Source organism: Lepidochelys kempii, chromosome 3, assembly GCF_965140265.1.
Source record: "Lepidochelys kempii isolate rLepKem1 chromosome 3, rLepKem1.hap2, whole genome shotgun sequence".
Lineage (NCBI taxonomy): Eukaryota > Metazoa > Chordata > Testudines > Cheloniidae > Lepidochelys > Lepidochelys kempii.
In genome coordinates, this window is record NC_133258.1 from 120,162,461 (window position 1) to 120,182,654 (window position 20,194).

The 20,194-nt window shown below is 43.7% G+C and overlaps 1 protein-coding gene across 3 annotated transcripts in view; it reads right to left on the reverse strand.

Annotated features, from left to right (window-relative positions):
* The window catches only part of RSPH3 (radial spoke head 3), a 33,528-nt gene extending 17,475 nt beyond the window's left edge, over positions 1-16,053 (reverse strand). For 2 of the 3 annotated variants that reach the window (XM_073337816.1, XM_073337817.1), the window contains exons 1-7: positions 15,719-16,053; positions 14,254-14,341; positions 11,033-11,174; positions 9,102-9,247; positions 7,983-8,186; positions 6,332-6,494; positions 2,149-2,235 (exon numbers count right to left, since the gene is read on the reverse strand). In XM_073337816.1, coding sequence (XP_073193917.1) covers positions 2,149-2,235; positions 6,332-6,494; positions 7,983-8,186; positions 9,102-9,247; positions 11,033-11,174; positions 14,254-14,341; positions 15,719-15,858 — 970 coding nt within the window. In that variant the 5' untranslated portion in view covers positions 15,859-16,053. Of the gene's footprint in view, positions 1-1,399; positions 1,750-2,148; positions 2,236-6,331; positions 6,495-7,982; positions 8,187-9,101; positions 9,248-11,032; positions 11,175-14,253; positions 14,342-15,718 lie in introns of all 3 variants that reach the window. The other variant, XR_012158104.1, reaches the window with a different exon arrangement.
* Between the last annotated feature and the right edge of the window lie 4,141 nt (positions 16,054-20,194).

Genomic DNA, 20,194 nt, shown 5'->3' on the forward strand with positions numbered 1-20,194 from the left:
ACCGGGAGACAGATGATTTTTAGTAGATCTGATGCAATGGGTAATTTTTGAAAACAACAGACCTACTAAACACTGAAGGCAGGTGGAGAAAAACTAGGGTGGTGCAACGGAATGTAGAGGGCAGGAGGGCAAAGTAACTGTTAACCGGTCAGCATGCTCCAGCTACTTTGCACTGCTGTAAGGTGGTGCAAAGCAGCTAGAACACATTTCGGGCCAGATCCACCAAATTTAAAAGCAAATTAAAAAAAAAAAAATTAAGATGGATACTACATATCTTCCAGTCATTAGTATATCACATGGCAACATTCTCTTTGGGGTGCTTGTTGAGTGTTCATGGATGAACTTTTTAATAAAAAAAATTCCCCATTCAAAATTTCATTAGTAAAGGGATAAGTTTGAGAAATACATATCGGTAATTTAGGGTAAAATACATAAGAGGAAAGTTGTAACTATCAAAGAAATAAGGTCTATATCATAGACCGAAGAAATTCAGAATTCAACTAAATTTTAAATCAAAAGTCAAGGTATAGAAATGCACAGTTAGGGTACTCAAACAACCTTCTTAAGTCTGACTTGCAGTGACACCATAAGGATGAAACATATGCAAAAAAGGATGAATGTGTGTTTAAAAATAATTTTAATCTAATCTGGGACCACACACTGAGATGCATTAATTATAACTGTAAGATTATTGCCTGGTTTAAGATTGGTGCTTTAACTGCAACCTGTAAAGGTAGACATTTTAAAAAATACTGTTAAGCTCTGATGAGCCAATCAAGAATCAGAGACTGGTTCATTTATCTGATTAATTACTGTTTTAGTTCAGGGGAAAGTCCAGTATTATTGATTGCTAAGGAGCCAAGCAGATGTCTCCATGAAAAATCTGATTGATTTACACTGTTCCAGACTGCCATATTGTTTATGTCTAAAATTAATAGTGGAAAGTTACTAGCCACATGACTTTTCAACCAATCATGACCAAGAATTTTTCTTCTGTTCTTATTATTTCATTTAGAATGACCACATTGCTACATGGTTGGGATAACTTATACATGTGAGGCCACCAGGCCTTGTGTTATGTACAGGAGGCCTTAAACAATGTATATGCTTTTCAATTTGAGGAACAAAAGAGCCTTCAGTTTGTTCAATGGAAAACTAAATACAGTAAAAGCTTTGGTATCCAGCATGTTGGGAAAATGGGAGGTGCCAGTAAGTCAAAAATTTTGGTTAACTAAGAGGGAGGGAGTTTGGCTGCAGGAGTGGGCTCAGGGCTGGGGGTTGGGGTGTGGGAGAGGGTGCAGGGCGTGGGCTCTGGGAGGGGGTTTGGGTTGCAAGGGAGCTCGGGGTGGGGGTTGGGGCACAGGAGGGGTTTCAGGGTGCTGGATCTGTCGGCGCTCACCTTGGGCAGCTCTCCACAAGCGGTGACATGTCTCTCCTGCTCCTAGGCAGAGGGGCGGCAAGGTGGCTCCGCACGCTGCCTCCACCCGTAGGTTCCACCCCTGCAGCTGGTTCCTGGCCAATGGGAGATGTGGAGCCAGTGCTTGGGGCAGTGCACGGAGCCTCTGTGGCCATTCATCCACCTAAGAGCAGCAGGGACATGTAGCTACTTCTGGGGAGCCACACGGAGACAGGTAGGGAGCCTGCCAGCCCCACGCCAACTGGACATTTCTGATATCCATTAAAAGCCAGTTTCGAGAGCTTTCCGGTTGGTAACACAGCTTCTACTGTACAAGAACATAGTTTCATTGTCTGTGAAATAAATGAGGAATATAAACTATGTAAATGAAAAAAGAAAACAAAATTAATATTCATTAACCACTCCACTTCTCCTGAACATAACAGGAACCTCTCTGTCAGAGACATTCCACATATGTTTTGTACTACCAGTAGAGATGTGCTGCTGAAACACGCCTGGTATTTCTATTTTTTTCACTTGACCAATAATTACAAAACAACAATATAAAATGGGTCTGGGAATTGTCCAACAGTCAGGTGATTAAAAAAAAGAAAATGGTAAAATACATCCCCATTTGGACAATTGCAAATGTTGTTAAAATATCCTCTGCTTCTTTATTTCACGATAATCCTGCAGTTTTGACTGAAAAAAGTTAAGCAGGGTATATTATATTCCATGACTTTGTAACTTACTGTCAAGCATTGTCCTTCCCAGAATCTTCTTCTCCAATGTCTGATCTACTTCTGCCATCACCCATGGAAGAAATTCTTTCTCAACATCTGTAAGATTTGTGGAGAGAAAGCAAGACAAAGTATTTTTATTAATGATGTGTTATAACAGGAGTGGGCAAACTACGGCCTGGGGGCCACATCCAGCCCTTCAGACGTTTTAATCTGGCCCTCGAGCTCCAGCCAGGGTCCGGGGCTTGTCCTGCTCCATGTGTGCCATGGCTCTGCACAGCTCCCAGAAGCAGCATCATGTCCCCACTTCGGCTCCTATGTGTAGGCAGTGGTGAGCTGGAGCCAGTTAGCAGTGGTGAGCTGGAACCAGCTGTTACATTTAGAAGCCCTTTTAGAACCTCAGGGTTTAGCTGATCGCCATATTTGGGGTCGGGAAGGAATTTTCCTCCAGGGCAGATTGGAAGAGGCCCTGGTGGTTTTTCGCCTTCCTCTGTAGCATGGGGCACGGGTCACTTGCTGGAGGATTCTCTGCTCCTTGAAGTCTTTAAACTACGATTTGAGGACTTCAATAGCACAGATATAGGTGTGAGGTTTTCTGCAGGAGTGGTGGGTGAAATTCTTTGGCCTGCGTTGTGCAGGAGGTCAGACTAGATGATCATAATGGTCCCTTCTGATCTAAAATCTATGAAAAAAAAAAAAAAACAGTTGTCCCACGGGACAACCGGTTCTAAAAGGGCTTCGAAATTTAGCAACCAGCCAAAAGTGGTGCCAGGGCTGGAGCACCCACGGGGAAAATTTGGTGGGTGCAGAGCACCCACCGGCAGCTCCTCACCCCATGCCCGGCCTCAGCGTACTTCCGCTCCGCCTCCTCCCCTGAATGCGCCGCCCTGCTCTGCTTCTCCATCCCCCACTCCAGTTTCCCGCGAATCAGCTGTTTTGCGCGGAAAGCCAGGGGTGGGGCTGAGAAGCAAGCGGCGGCTTCGCGCTCAGGCCCAGGGAGATGGAGGTGGAGAGGAGGTGAGCTGGGGCGGAGGGGCGCGAGGAGGGCTGCCTGCACCGCAGCAGGTAACCTGGTGGGCCCACAGGGGAACTGCTCCCCACCCCAGCTCACCTCCGCCTCCCTGTGCCTGAGCTCGAAGCCACCGCCTGCTTCTCAGCCCTCCCGGCTTCCCGCGTGAACAGCTGATTTGTGGGAATCGGGGGTGGGGTGGGTGGAGAAGCAGAGGCGGAGTGGAGGTGAGCTGGGGCCAGGTGCGGAGCTGCCGATGGGTGCTCTGCACCCACCAAATTTTCCCGGTGGGGGCTCCAGCCCCAGAGCACCCACAGAGTCGGTGCCTAAGGTGTCACTTTTGATGTGATCAGTGGGGGGAGAGGCCGCTCCCCCTGCTCCCCCCCTAGCCTTGCTACCCGGCCCCTAGGAGCCAGAGGGACCTGCCGGATGCTTTCTGGGAGCCGCTCCAGGTAAGCACCACTGGGAGTCCCCACCTCACCCCCCGGCAGATCCCTCTGGCTTTTAGGGGCGGGGCGGGGACCAGACAAACACTATGCTCTTGAATGAATTCCCTCAGAAAAATGATAAAAGACAAAAACACCATATCTCCTGTAGGTGAACACTTTTCACAAAGCAGTCACTCTCTATTTGATTGTTCAATACTCCTTCTCAAAGGAAACCAGCATAACCACCTTCAAAAGGCTAGCCTGGGAACTGAAATTCATAACTCAAAAACCATAGACTCAACAAGGACACTGGTTTTATGGCTCATTACAATAATCTGTAACACACCACACTGCCTGCTACCCTTAATTGCCCACTTCAAACCCCATCCTTATGCATAACAATCTAACCCTCAATTGCACACTTCATTTCAAATGACCACCTACAACATGTGTTACCCCTTATGCTTAACAATCTGTCCCACCTTGTATTTTGCTCAGACACTCTGATTTCCTTCCCCAGACTTGAAGAAGACCTCTGTGGAGCTCAAAAGCTTGTACCTTCTACCAACAGAAGTTGGTCCAATAATAGATATTACCTCATCTATCTTGTCTCTATTATATCCTGGGACCAGCATGGCTATAAGCAACACAGCAAACAAACTTTAACAGGGTTTTTAAATGATTCTCAAAAAATCTGAACTCTTTGAATGTCCCACTTTATCACACCTACAGCTCACGCCTATGTTTGTCTGTGTCCCCATTAACTTTCACTTTCCATTTAAATTAAGTTGCAAGTTTTTAATGCATTGAATTTAGCTCTTTTCAATAAAACATAATTATTAGCTATTGTTGTCACAAATAGGATCTAGTTGCATATGAATGACCAGCTATGTTAGTTTTAAAATTGACTTTTTAAAAACAATACCAAATATGCCCAGTCACAAATGTAAATAATGAATGAAATGTAGTTTTATTGTTTACATCTGGATAACCAATACTAAATGATAGAAGGATTGTAAACTTCTTAAGTTATTGTGAATTTTATGGTTATTTTATGTTTTAGATTTAGGGCTGTCTATTAATCGCAGTTAACTCATGCGATTAACTCAAAAAAATTAATTGTGATTAAATCGCAGTTTTAATCACACTGTCAAACAATAGAATACCAATTGAAATGATATATTTTGAATGTTTTTCTACATTTTCATATAGTATCCTGTGTTGTAATTGAAATCAAAGTGTATATTTTTATTACAACTATTTGCACTATAAAAATGATAAATGAAAGAAATAGTATTTTTCAGTTCACCTCATACAAGTACTGTTGTGCAATCTCTTTGTTGTGACAGTTCAACTTACAAATGTAGGTTTTTTTGTGTTATGTAACTGCACTCAAAAACAAAACAATGTAAAACTTCAGAGCCTACAAGTCCACTCAGTCCCACTTCTTGTTCAGCCAATCACTAAGACAAATACGTTTGTTTACATTTACGGGAGATAATGCTGCCCACTTCTTATTTACAATATCACCTGAAAGCGAGAACAGGCATTTGCATGATACTTCTGCAGCTGGCATTGCAAGTTATTTATGTGCCAGGTACGCTAAACATTTGTAGGCCCCTCATGCTTCGGCCACCATTCCAGAGGACATGCTTCCATGCTGACGACGCTCATTAAAAAAATAATGCAGTAATTAAATTTGTGACTGAACTCCTTGAGGGAGAATTGTATGTCCCCTGTTCTGCTTTACCCGCATTTTGCCATATATTTCATGTTATAGCAGTCTCGTATGATGACCAAGTACATGTTGTTCATTTTAAGAACACTTTCACTGCAGATTTGACAAAGTGCAAAGAAGGTACCAATGTGAGATTTCTAAAGATAGCTACAGCACTCGACTAAAGGTTTAAGAATCTGAAGTGCCTTCCAAAATCTGAGAGGGATGAGGTGTGGAGCATGCTTTCAGAAGTTTTAAAAGAGCAGCACTCCGATGCGGAAACTACAGAACCCAAACCACCAAAAAAGAAAATCAACCTCCTGCTGGTGGTATCGGACTCAGATAATGAAAACGAACATGCATCGGTCTGCACTGCTTTGGATTGTTATCAAGGAGAACCCAACATCAGCATGGACGCATGTCCTGCAGAATGGTGGTTGAGGCATGAAGGGACATATGAATCTATAGCACAACTGACACGAAAATATCTTACGACGCTGGCTACAACAGTGCTATGAGAACACCTATTCTCACTTTCAGGTGACACTGTGAACAAGTGGGCAGCATTATCTTCTGCAAACATAAACAAACTTGTTTGAGCGATTGGCTAAACAAGAAGTAAAACTGAGTGGATTTGCAGGCTGTAAAATTTTACATTGTTTTATTTTTGAATGTAGTTTTTTTGTACATAATTCTACGTAAGTTCAGCTTACATGCAAAAGAGATTGCACGACAGTACTTGTATTAGGTGACCTGAAAAATACTATTTATTTTGTTTTTATACAGTACAAATACTTGTAATCAAAAATAAATATAAAGCGAGCACGGTACACTTTGTATTCTGTGTTGTAATTGAAATCAGTGTATTTGAAAATATTTAAATAAATAGTATTCTATTTTGTTTAACAATGCGATTAACCATATGATTAATCGCTATTAATGTTTTTAATTGCACGATTTATTGCAATTAATTTTTTAATCGCTTGACAGCCCTAGTTAGATTACATGCTTCCTGTAAAGAAAAAAAAAAATAGTACAAACCTCTTTCTACAGGATCATAGAAATATCCACTCTCACGAAGACTACTGAAGACTGAAGGAATGAGATCAGCCAGGTAACGCTGAGCAAATGCCCTTGCTGCAATTTTCTCTGAAGTCTCCTTATGCTTTTGAAGCAATTGTGACTGTTGATTTTTGCGACGTTCCTGTCAAAAGAACATTATATGTAAAATTTCCAGCCTTTTAGCTGTTAATTACAAAATCCAAAAAAGAGAATATTAATAAAATTTGAATTTTTAAAACACAAAACAGGCATATAAACTGGGGGAGGTCAATTGTTCCTTTGATAAGTACACATGACTCATATGGGGTCCACCTGTGTGTACACAGACCTTTCAGGTGGACAAAAATGTTTTTTAAAATGGACAAATTATATTCAAAACTGCTAATGCCTAAAACCACATTATTCACAGCCATTTCAGCAAAATGGTTCCCTTTGTTCTTACTTTTTTTATATTTGGTACATCTGTGATTTTGCATTTGCTGGCTTCATGCCCTTCTCTGGTACCTCAGCATGAACTGGGCTAATGACATGAAAATCCCTCTTGTTGATAAAGCAGGGAGTCTGCTTTTGGGGTGGGGAAAGGCAAATCTGGTTTTACTTAAAGATTTTCTAAAGTTTTCAGCGTTCTCATTTTCTGTTCTATTTAGTATAAAATAACAGTATTAAAAATACAAATAAAACTGCTGAATGTTAAACAAAAACAGTCACTATTGATCAGAGCTCCCCAAGGGAAGAACCACAGGCAAAGTCCAGGTGGACATGCTGGGTAAGCACAATCAATACACAGGGGTACTGTAGATGAGGACTTTGTCTATAAGTGGAAGAACTGTGGAATTCCACCCAAGAGACAGTAAGGGCATGAGAATTGACATCTTATGGGGTGCACTCAGGGAGACCAGAGAAGGAAAAAGAGATGCAGCTAGTCCTGCAACCATGACTATCGCTGCCACTTTGGGCTGTCTGAGGATCTCTGGCTCTTTTGCTTGCAGCTAGAGGATCTAAGCATTTTAAAAAAGATTAGGTCTAAAAAATTTTACTACGATATATGGTGTAATTTTCCAAATATTGTCCTTTGTTTCCAAAAAATGCTTATTGCTGAGAAGTTAAACATTCTGATGACTGGGCACTTTAATATACCTCATTTGAAAGACCACGAAAGAAGTGTTTGCACACTCAGGATTTTGTGTATTAAGAAGTTGGATGTTTTCTTTTTCATTTTAGAGCACTGCAAGCATTCATTTAAGAGGTATTGTTGTGGAAACCTCCAGTTAACTGCTTGAATAATTATTTTATCAGATACATAAGGCAAAATGAAGTCAGGTTCTGTACTATGTATGAGGTACGTTTCTGTTAAGTGGTTACATTCCAGTTTGAATATCAGTACTTTACAGAAACCACAACATTATGCTGATATATGGAAACTACTAAAAAAAGCAGCAGTAAAGGCATTAAATCGAGCTATTTTTATAATTGTCTAACCTGACATTGCCCCTTTAAGTTAATCAAATTTATTTTAGGTTTTGTCTTTGTCTTCCAGTGGTGTAAAGCCAAATGAATACAAGCTTGCAGAAGACCAAAGGTCAAGACACTGAGTCTTAGACATCGCTGGACTGCGCTATTGTATCGATACCTTTTCCTCTCTGTGTCGCCTCTCCTGCTCCTCAAGGCGTTGTACTTCAGCAAGCTCGGCATTGCGTAATTCCTCATATGCATACTGATGTGCCCGCAGATTGGCCAGCTCCTCTTCTTCCATGACTTCTAGCAAAGCTTGTTCAATGATTTTTCCAATCAAAACTTCTAGCATTGGTTTGACTTCAATGTCAAAGTCAAACAGCTGAGGATGAAAGCAAATTAAACAGAGATTTATGCATCCAGGTCCCAATCAATTTAAAGTCTTACCAAGGTGAACAGAAATGCTTACATCTGCAATAGCTGGCAAGGTTGCTGGTGTCTAACACAGGGCTGGGAAGACAGTTTTGTACAGTTGTAATGTTACCAGCTGTGGCAAGGAATGTGTGAAACTCTGAACTCAGAATGGGGCAAAAAGAGAAGGAAAGGATAAGGTGCTATTTGGGAGATGGGAAGTACCAGATCATATGGAGGACTTAGGTTAGTTCACAGGTTTAACAAAAGCTTTCCTCCAGTCCTCACTAAGTGATGTGTATGATCCAGACTAAATACCAGTAAACATGAATACTGGTAGTTCTGTCATTCACTCCCCTCCTCTAATGGTAGTTCCTGCCACCTCAGCAGCTCAGCCTCTCTCTCTGTCTGAAACCCTTTTAGGCTCCTCTCTCTTTAAGAAAGCATCCATAGCAACATGCAATAGGTCTAAGTCTGTCTGGTGGGCGTAATTAACAGACCAGTTCAAAACACAGTCACTTTTGGGGCCCCCAGTCAGAGGCAGAAGGCTAGACTGGACCCAAACCATGCTCACATACACATCCCTAGTCCCCTCATGCTGCATTTTATTATTCAGACATGCAGAGAATTTCTGAATGTTTTCATTTTTACTGCAAATAAGTAAAATAATAGCATTCGGGGAGAGGCATTTTCCTTAACATTATCATTATCCTCACAGTAAAGTACTTTAGACATTATAGGGAATTTTTAATCTCTCTACCAAGAGTAGGTCCTCCATGTTTCTGAATTGTTACTCAACTGAGTTCAACTCTTCATTTTGTATCACAAACTTATTTCATACATAAGAAATCTTGCTATGGTTGCAGACCAAAATTTGCATTTGTACCTCTCCTTCTTCTATCTGTGTGGCCACATCTTTCCCTGTTTTGGCTGGGATGAAGAGTGGAGTAGGTGGTCTGTCCAGAAAAGCATCTGTTTGACACTCCACATCAACCTCTATTATGCGGTCACCAAGCTCTTCCAGATACAACTCTATGAAGCAATAGTATGATGAATACTGTATGTAGGTTCTGTTTTGCACAAAAAGCCAAGGTGGCAAACTAATTGTTAACAGAGGTAAATTATCATATCAAAATAATGTACAATAAAATGATTAGGCAACAAAAATGATTAGGGGACTGAAACACATGAGTTATGAGGAGAGGCTGAGGGAGCTGGGATTGTTTAGCCTGCAGAAGAGAAGAATGAGGGGGGATTTGATAGCTGCTTTCAACTACCTGAAAGGGGGTTCCAAAGAGGATGGCTCTAGACTGTTCTCAATGGTAGCAGATGACAGAACGAGGAGTAATGGTCTCAAGTTGCAGTGGGGGAGGTTTAGATTGGATATTAGGAAAAACTTTTTCACTAAGAGGGTGGTGAAACACTGGAATGCGTTACCTAGGGAGGTGGTAGAATCTCCTTCCTTAGAGGTTTTTAAGGTCAGGCTTGACAAAGCCCTGGCTGGGATGATTTAACTGGGAATTGGTCCTGCTTTGAGCAGGGGGTTGGACTAGATGACCTTCTGGGGTCCCTTCCAACCCTGATATTCTATGATTCTATGATTACTACAAAGTTAAAGACTCAATGTAATATTTACACCCATTTTTCTGTGTAGGAACTACCATTATCATATTGTCCATAGTGTCTGATATATTTAATGGGATATGATTCATAAACTGATATTTCATTTGTCAGATTTCAGAAGTTGATGAGGTGATTTTGATAAAGTGTAGACTATCAGGTTTTAGCTCACTTTGTGAAATACTGTTCCAGGTGGAGTTAATTCTGATAAAGCAAGTTAAAAGAGAGGCCACAGATAGCTTTCTACTAACAGCTATGTTTAAAATGTGTGTGTGTTTTAATTCTCCATGGTATGTTCATTCTGAGAGGCACTGGCTAAGTGGATGAGACTAGGTCTGCTGTATTGAGACCTGAGTTCTCCTTCTAGCTTTTCAGAAATAACCTTCAGATAAATGAGAATCTGAGCAGTTTCACATCTGTAAAATGTGTGTGTGGCAGGGAAGGGCGGAGATACAAGACCTTGCTCAGTAATAAGGGCTGGGAAGTGTACAAGGTTATTAACACTATTCAGTGGATAAAGTAAGAGATTAGAACTAATAGTGTCACGGCTTTCAGATCAGGGCACTTTCCCGTGGGTCAAAAGGAATTTAAATGGGGGAAAAGCCATTTCTGCTGCAATTGGGAAACAGGAGGGCAGGATGCTCACTTGAGCCTGGGAGCATGTTCACTGCAGCTGGAAAATTCAGAAAATTAAGAAAAAGTGTCCTGTGAGCATGTGCAAATGGCATTTTTCCCAAAGTGTACAGCTAAGCCAAATCTGAACAGATTTTCAGAGGCAGCGAAAGGCACTGCACTGACCTGAAAGCTATTCTCTTGCCAAATTTTAAGTTCCTGCTCCAAACCACTGAGGACTAAAAAAAGATGTAGTTTTTCTTTATGTATTTTCCTAACAGTAACCTTATTTTTGGAAATGGCTCCACCATTTTTGCCCAAACTTTCAAAAAAAAAAAAAAATTCTCCCTGAGCCAGATACCAAACATGGAAAATGTCAGCCTGAATGGATAAATTTGTTAAAGTTGTAAACAATTGAAAACAGGATGTTATAATCGGAAGGGACGGACAATCTTAACTACAGATTTTACTATCAGCTCCTCCTACAATACTAATAACAAAGTGAATTAAACTAAGTATGTTAATATCGATCAATGAAAAGTTTTTTGTTTTTAATATTAGATCAAGATTTTTTCAACATTTTACCTGTCTGCACATCAACATGCTTTCTCCCCTCTACAGGCTCTGGAGTTCTTGAGTGAAGCTGCTCTTTTGCTCGTTTTCTGGCAAGTGCTTTCCTGTGAGCCTCTCGCTGTCTCTGGATCTCAAGAGGGTCAGGCTGAGCAGTCTGAGGTTTGATACAAAAAGTTTCTTAGTTTTGCAGGGAAAAATTCCAGCACAAATTGTACAAAAAGTTACTACTAAATTTCTAAATAAGTGATTTTTAAAAATTTCTACAAATCAAATAATATAGATCAGCTGTAAGATATGGCCCCTGCAAAGACTTCCACAGCTTCTTAACTTTACATACTGTGAGTAGTCCCATGGACTTCAGTGCATAAAATTAAACGGGTGTGTAAATCTTTGCAGGATAGGGGGCTAAGGAAGTAGTGTGCTAGCTACACTAAATTGCTATTTGGAAATATCCAATAGCTTAAAGTGTGGTTCTATTTTGAAAAATAAGCTGTGTAAAAATGGCATGAGTTTACTGACAGACCTGCTCTCTGAAATTTTTCAATCATGCCTGCCAGCTTACTTTACTGTCTAAAGCAAGTCTTTACTCTAGTTAGCAGAGCATAGCCTAGACAGCTATGAGGGTGAAAAGGATTCTGTTCTAGGTTGCATATTGTCAACAGAATTGTTTACTAACTTTTGATTTCCGAATCTTTATTGTTGGTGAAGGGTGAGCCAGAAGGTACCCATGATTTTTAGATTCAATATTGCATTTGCAGAATTGTCAGTTAGGAAATCATTTTTTAAACTTTATAAACAAAGCAAATTTGATATGTAATCAGAAAGAGATAATAACCATGGAACCATTTTCACAAAGTCACTTTTGAGTACAGTGGTCCTTTAAATCCAAAAGTTGATCTACTCTTAAAAGTGATCTGTTGGAGAACATTCTCTGGAAACTAAATATCTCTAAAATATTAATCAGAAATATCACAAGACCTTGAATGCCTCTGCTTCAAATAGGCATTGCTTGTGAACACTAGGCCCTGTAGGCATGCGACAATTCTCTATAAAGGGCTAGAACATTTCCACCTAAACCAAATGGAACCAGATTGCTTGTACTTAAAATTAAAAAGGTCATAGAGCAGTTTTTAAACTAAGGGCTGGGGGAAAGCCGACAGGTGCGGAGGAACATGTGGCTCAGACAGAGACATCCCTTAGGGGAGGATCTATTAATGGAGATTCTCTATGTCCTAGTAAGGAGGAGAGGATGGAAGATGATAAAATATGGGTAGGATCTAATGAGAAACAGTCAACTGAAAGAGAGACCCATTCAATCACATCACGTAATGGCAGACAGCTAAAAAGTGACAAGTTTTTAAAGTGCTTATATACAAATGCTAGAAATGGGCGAATTAGAGTGCCTCATATTAAATGAGGATATTGATTTAATAGGCATCACAGAAACTTGGTGGAATGAGGATAATCAATGGGACACAATAATACCAGGGTACAAAATATATCAGAAGGACAGAACAGGTCATGCTGGTGGGGGAGTTGCACTATATGTGAAAGAAAGCATAGAATCAAATGAAGTAAAAATCTTAAATGAACCAAACTGTACCATAGAATTTCTAGGGATAGTAATTCCGTGCTTGAATAATAAGAATATAGCAGTAGGGATACACTACTGACCACCTGACCAGGATAGTGGTAGTGATGCGAAATGCTCAGAGAGATTAGAGAGGCTATAAAAATAAAAAACTCAATAATAATGGGGGATTTCAACTATCCCCATATTGACTGGGTACATGTCAAATCAGGATGGGATGCAGAGATAAAGTTTCTTGACACCTTAAATGACTGCTTCTTGGAGCAGCTAGTCCCGGAATCCACACGAGTAGAGGCAATTCTTGATTTAGTTCTAAGTGGAGCACAGGATCTGGTCCAACATGTGAATATAGCTGGATCACTTGGTAATAGTGCCCATAATATAATTAAATGTAACATCCCTGTGGCAGGAAAAACACAACAGCAGCCCAACATGGTAGCATTTAATTTCAGAAAGGGGGACTACACAAAAATGAGGAAGTTAGTTAAACGGAAATTAAAAGATACAGTGCCAAAAGTGAAATCCCTGCAAGCTGTATGGAAACTTTTTAAAGACACCATAATAGAGGCTCAACTTAAATGTATACCCAAATTAAAAAACATAGTAAGAGAACCAAAAAATTGCCACCCTGGCTACACAACAAAGTAAAAGAAGCAGTGAGGGGCAAAGAGGCATAATTTAAAAAGTGGAAGTTAAATCCTAGTGAGGAAAATAGAAAGAAGCATAAACTCTGGTAAGTGAAGTGTAAAAATATAATTAGTAAGGCCAAAAAAGAATTTGAAGAACAGCTAGACAAAGACTCAAAAAGTAATCGCAAAAAAAAAAAAAAAAAAAATTTTTTTTAAGTACATCAGAAGCAGGAAGCCTGCAAAACAACCAGTGGGGCCACTAGACGATCAAGATGCTAAAGGAGCACTCAAGAACGATAAGGCCGTTGTGGAGAAACTAAATGAATTTTTTGCATCAGTCTTCATGACTGAAGGTGTGAGGGAGATTCCCAAACCTGAGCCACTCTTTTTAGGTGACAAATCTGAGGAACTGTCCCAAAGTGGTCATTTTAACATGTTGATAGTGTCACTGTTTATCCCGATTTCTATGGTAATGGCACCACTTCACAGCTCCACATCATATCTCATCTTAACATTGACATAAGCTTTCAAATGATGTATGATGTGCATGTGTGAGGAGAGGATGTACTAAGTGTCTGCTGCTCACTTACTGGAATAATCCTGCATCTACAGGATAAGTGAGCACAAGTTAACTTAGAAACAAATATTCCCAGAGTGGTGCTAATATCACTGAGATGCTGATGAACAAACCAGGAAGTAAATAAAGTTGTGCTGGCTTATACTCAATAGCATATACACAAAAAGGAAATGAAAAAGGAGAAAACTTCTTAGTCTAAAGTTTTCCCAACACTGTTAAAAAAAATCTGAAGAGTGGAAGTTCACATGAAAATATATTACAGCATTCCTAGAAACTAAAACTGAAAAAACCCACATATTAATCCAAGTGGAGAATCCATGATTGTGCTTTATGTAAAATTAAAGTACAAATGGGTAAAAATTATTATTCTATAATAGTTCTATTAACTCTTAGTTTTTCACAAAGTTATAATAAGATTTATGTAAACAGAACCTACCCAAGGTAATGCATGAAGTGCATAAGTGTTTCCTCGTACCACTCTCCTATCATACATGAGGTTCGCATAGCGAACAGGTTCTTCCTCTCTGTAGTACATCACAGCATAAAGAAACAAAATCAACAGAGCTGGTTATGGATAGTGTCACATTGTTTTCCCCATCGGACCGTATGAACTGGAACCATAAACCCACTGAACATTAAATCCCACCAAATGAGGGTAGACCCACCCCCACCATCGTATCCACTCACTATACTCCGCATACTGAACATAGCCGTTGTGTGGATAACTTACCCCATATCTCAATGTCTGTACGCTGACCGGTTAAACTTTTACCCCTAGTCAGGGAGATTGCAGATTATTATGTAATCCTTACTCCACCAGCTCCTAAATCGAATTTTACACCCCTTGATAATCTGTACCTTATCCCCGACAACCAGAAACTTCTATGCTTGAACTCTGTACTGTTTCTTATTTCAACATTATCTTAATAAAATTATTATCTCTGATGAGTGAGACCCAGCTGGGTGTCAATAAAGGCCTAAAGAACAAACCACACCAACAACAGGGATGCTACTTAAAGAAATTAGCCCCTGTATCCCCCTTCTTGTACATGCCCATCTCAGCTATTCACTAGGCAGGCGGCCTCTCACACTGCAGAGCTGATGCACCCTAGTCCCACGGTCCTGGCACCTCCCCAGGCCAGGCTTAGTGACAGGATGTGCCTTGGGCAGGAAGGGACAGGGTGCGGTGTGAGGGCGGGGATGCTGGGGGGCAGGGAGCACTGGGGGGGTTGGGGTATGCTGGGGGTAAGAGGACAGGCAGGGGTTGTCAGGAGGTGCTGGGGGACTGGACAGGGGCACTGAGAGACAGGATGGGACAGGCTGAGGGGACCAGGGGTGCTGGGGCAGGGGACACTGTGGGACAGAACAGGGGGCAGGGGGATGCTGGAGGATGGGGCAGGGGGGTGGGCAGGGGGGCGCTGGGGGATAGGATGGAGGATTCTGTGGGGACAAGTGACAGGGGGACGCTGGGGCATGGGATGGGGGCATTGGGGGACAGGATGAGGGGGCCGGGGGTGCTGAGCCAGGGGCCGCTGGGGGACGGGACGGGGACAGGGGGTGCTTCGGGGCATAGGGCGGGACCGGGGGACGGGAGGCAGGGGGCCCAGGGGGAGGAGGAGCTGGGGGATGGGACGGGAGGAGGGGCAGGGGGCACGGACGGGACGGGATGGGGGGACGAGGGGCAGGGGGCGCTGGGGGATGGGTCGGGACGAGGGGCAGGGGGCGCGAGGGGACGGGATGGGGCGGGACGAGGGGGGGCTGGGGGCTGGGTCGGGAGGAGGAGCATGGACGGGATGGGGGGACGAGGGGCAGGGGGCGCGGGGGAGGGACGGGGCTCCCGGGGCGCGGTCGGAGCCGGGCTGGCCAGTGCGGGCTGTAGCGGGGCTGCGGGCCGGACTCACTGCTCGCTGTGTCCCGGGGCGCCCCGGTATCTCCGCCGGGCGGGCAGGGTCCGGGGGCGGCTGCAGTAGCTGTAGGTGCCGCTGGCTGCTGCCGCCACCGCCTCCTGGGTGCGCGCGGGGAGCATGGAGGCCGTGGCCATGGCCGCTGCCGGGGCGCGGGGCTCAGCCCAGCCGCCTCAGGGCCCCCGGAACAATCCGCGCTCTGTTGTTGCCCAGCGACGCGGCGTTCGCTCCTTGACAACGGTCTCCAGGATAAACTGCGACTCGGCCGGACCGGGGCACTTCCGGTTCGGGAGGCAAGCCCAGCGTGGCGCACATGCGCACTCCGCCCGTCACGCTGCACTGGGCAGCTGATGGGGGCGGGTGGGTCGCGTGTCCCTGCTGTTCCTGCTCTTTCAACTGCCCGCGCCCGCGCGCAGCTCTGTCTGTCCGGCTCCTTACACGTGGGGCACGCGGGCGGGTGTGCGAGGGAGAGAGATGCAGCCTGTCCCCACGGTACAAAGATTATGAGTCAGGGCCTTTAAAAATCACAAAATAGGCTCAAATATTAGATTTAACAAAGAATAAATTGTTGGTGCTTTTCGTACGTATGCTGATTTTTCCCCCATCTTTAGGGGTTTCAAGCTTTTCTCAGGACGGCTAGAAACGTACATAAAAAAATAAAAGCTGAGGCTCATATAAACACCTAAATCCAGGAGCTGGGCATTAAGAAAAATATTTGTCTGATTCTCCAGTGTCTACTCCTCTGTCTGCACCTCAGGCTAATGATCCTGTCTGTGCTTCATCACTTACACAGAAACCCATTTGGTATGAGGAAGGCCTTGGGTTGCCACAAAAACATGTTTTCTTGGAGCTAGTAGAAGTAGGTTTGTCCTTGTCAAGGTTCCTTCCCCTCTCTGAACTCTAGGGTAAAGATGTGGGGACCTGCATGAAAACCTCCTAAGCTGACTTTTACCAGCTTAGGTTAAAACTTCCCCAAGGTACAAACTATTTTACTCTTTGCCCTTGGACTTCGACTGCCACCACCAAACATTTATCTGGATTTATTTTTATTAGGAAAGCGTCGTTTGGAAACGTCTTTCCCCCCCAAAATCCTCCCAACCCTTGCACCCCACTTCCTGGGGAAGGTTTGATAAAAATCCTCACCAATTTGCATAGGTGACCACAGACCCAAACCCTTGGAACTTAAGAACAATGAAAAAGCATTCAGTTTTCTTACAAGAAGACTTTTAATAGAAGTAAAAAAGAATCACCCCTGTAAAATCAGGATGGTAAATACCTTACAGGGTAATTAGATTCAAAACACAGAGAATCCCTCTAGGTAAAACCTTAAGTTACAAAAAAGACACACAGACAGGAATATTGATTCTATTCAGCACAGCTATTTTCTCAGCCATTTAAAGAAATCATAATCTAACACATACCTAGCTAGATTACTTACTAAGTTCTAAGACTCCATTCCTGTTCTGTCCCCGGCAAAAGCATCACACAGACAGACCCAGACCCTTTGTTTTTCTCCCTCCTCCCAGCTTTTGAAAGTATCTTGTCTCCTCATTGGTCATTTTGGTCAGGTGCCAGTGAGGTTACCTTTAGCTTCTTAACCCTTTACAGGTGAAAGGATTTTTCCTCTGGCCAGGAGGGATTTTAAAGGTGATTACCCTTCCCTTTATGTTTATGACACACCCCCCCAAATCACAGCTAGGGTGAAACGCTGGCTGGGATTTCTTCCTGGAGCGCTAGGAAAAACAGAGTTAACAAGACACATGCACCTCTAAATATACTACCAAGTACATAAAGACTAACATCTTTAACATTAACATTTAACATCTTTAACATCTTTAACGTTAACATCTCAAGGACGATTTTAACCAGTTGATTCTGGGAAACTTTCATGGGAGAGTGCATCAGCCACTTTGTTAGAAGCTCCTGAGATGTGTTGGATGTCGAAATCAAAATCTTGGAGAGCTAAACTCCACCAAATAAGTTTTTTGTTATTTCCCGTGGCAGTATGAAGCCACCGTAGCGCAGCATGGTCGGTTTGCAGGTGGAAACGCCGTCCCCAAACATATGGGCATAGCTTTTCCAGAGCGTAGACAATGCCGTAACATTCTTTTTCACTGACTGGCCAGTTGCTTTCCCTCTCAGACAGTTTTTTGCTGAGAAACACTACAGGGTGGAATTCTTGATCCGGTCCTTTCTGCATTAAAACTCCTCCCACACCACGCTCGGATGCATCTGTGGTTACTAGGAACGGTTTGTCAAAGTCTGGGGCCCTTAGTACAGGGTCAGACATGAGTGTTTCTTTAAGCTGGTTAAAGGCCTTCTGACACTCTTCGGTCCACTGAACGGCATTTGGCGTTTCTTTTGGTTAGGTCTGTCAGTGGGGCGGCGATTTGGCTGTATTGCGGTACAAATCGCCTGTAATAACCGGCCACGCCTAAGAAGGATTGAACCTGTTTCTTTGACCTTGGGACAGGCCACTTTTGGATAGCATCCACTTTGGCCTGTAGGCGGTTGATAGTTCCTTGACCCACCTGGTGTCCAAGGTAAGTCACTCTGTTTAGGCCTATTTGACACTTCTTAGTCTTAACAGTTAGTCCTGCCTCCCTTATGCGCACAAAGACTTTTTGTAGATGTTCCAGGTGTTATGCCCAGGAATCCGAAAATATGGCCACATTGTCAAGGTAGGTAACTGCATATTCTCCTAATCCCGCTAGGAGACCATCTACAGGTCTTTGGAAGATGGCAAGTGCATTTCACAGCCTGAAAGGGAGTACATTAAATTCATACAGTCTGACATGTGTGGTGAAGGCTGACCTTTTCTTGGCGGATTCATCTAGCGGTACCTGCCAGTACCCCTTGGTTAAGTCCAAGGTAGAGATGAACTGGGCCTGTCCCAGTTTCTCTAATAGTTCATCTGTGAGTGCCATTGGACAGTTGTCTGGGCAAGTTACAGCATTTAGCTTATGGTAGTCCACGCAAAAACATATCTCCCCATCTGGTTTGGGAACTAGAACCACTGGAGATGCCCATGCACTGCCAGAGGGGCGGATTACACCCATCTGTAACATATCCTGGATCTCCCGTTCTATAGCAGTTTTTGCTTGAGGAGACACCCGGTAAGGTCGGACTTTAATTGGGTGAGCATGATCTGTGTCAATGGAGTGGTATGCCCGTTCAGTCAGTCCTGGGGTGGCTGAGAACGTCAGCGCAAAAGTCCTCTTTCTACAACAAACCTGGATCGATTAGAAGAGCTGAGTGGTGGTGGGTTGCTCCGTGCCACCGTCCAAGCTCTCTGGAGGCTTTCATCTGCTTTCTTTTCGGTCTGGAACTGTTCCCTTGATGCTGGAGACATCAGTTCCTCATTGGATTGTGGACCTATGCTTGGTCCCTCTGGAAGCGATGTAGGGGATGGGGCTGTTTCCGTTAACTGTGAACCGCTCTCTGCTGGGACACTATGTTGGGGTTTAGGCTCCGGCTGAGCCTCTTGTGTAGGATTATGGGCTGCTGTCGGTTCAGGTTCGGTGGCGCCCTCTGGTGTTGGGGTTGCAAGTACTGGATTCCGTGCCGGCAATGGGTCTGGTGCTGGTTGTTCCGCCGGTTCCGGTCCTGGGACTGGTTCTGTCTGGGTCTCTGGGACTGGATCCACTACTGCTGTTGCAGACATTGGCCTGGGGTCCGGGTCCATCACCTCTGACCAGGTCCTGGTAGAAGTTTCCAGAACAGCGCTAGGCGTGACTGTTGGTTTAGTCTGGCTGCGGGTGACCATTCCCACCCTCTTGGCCCGCTTCACATGATTGGCCAAGTCTTCCCCCAACAGCATGGGGATGGGATAATCATCATAGACTGCAAAAGTCCACATTCCTGACCAGCCCTTGTACTGGACAGGCAACTTGGTTGTTGGCAAATTGAAAGAGTTGGACTTGAAGGGTTGAATCGTCACTTGGATCTCTGGGTTGATTAAATTGGGGTCCACTAAGGAAGCATGGATAGCTGACACTTGTGCTCCGATGTCCCTCCACGCGGTGACCTTCTTCCCGCCCACACGCACAGTTTCCCTCCGCTCCAAGGGTATCTGGGAGGTATCTGGGCCTGCGGACCTCTGGTGTGATTCCAGTGCAATGAACTGTAATCTATTGGGGTTCTTGGGGCAGTTGGCCTTTACATGCCCCAGCTCGTTACATTTAAAACATCGTCCAGCTGACGGGTCACTGGGGCGAGGTGGGTTGCTGGAGAATGGTGTGGTGGGACGATAAGGTGTCTGGAGGGTTCTTTGGGGGGTAGGTGGGGCCTTGGGCAGCCCCCGGTAATAGGGTGTGGTCTGGGTTGTCCCTTCTGGTCTCTGCTCCAACTGCGACCAGTTTTCTTCTTCTCTGCCACCTCCACCCATCTGGCTCCAATCTCTCCTGCCTCGATTACAGTTCTGGGCTTCCCATCTAGGATGTATCTTTCTATTTCCTCAGGAGCACCCTCTAA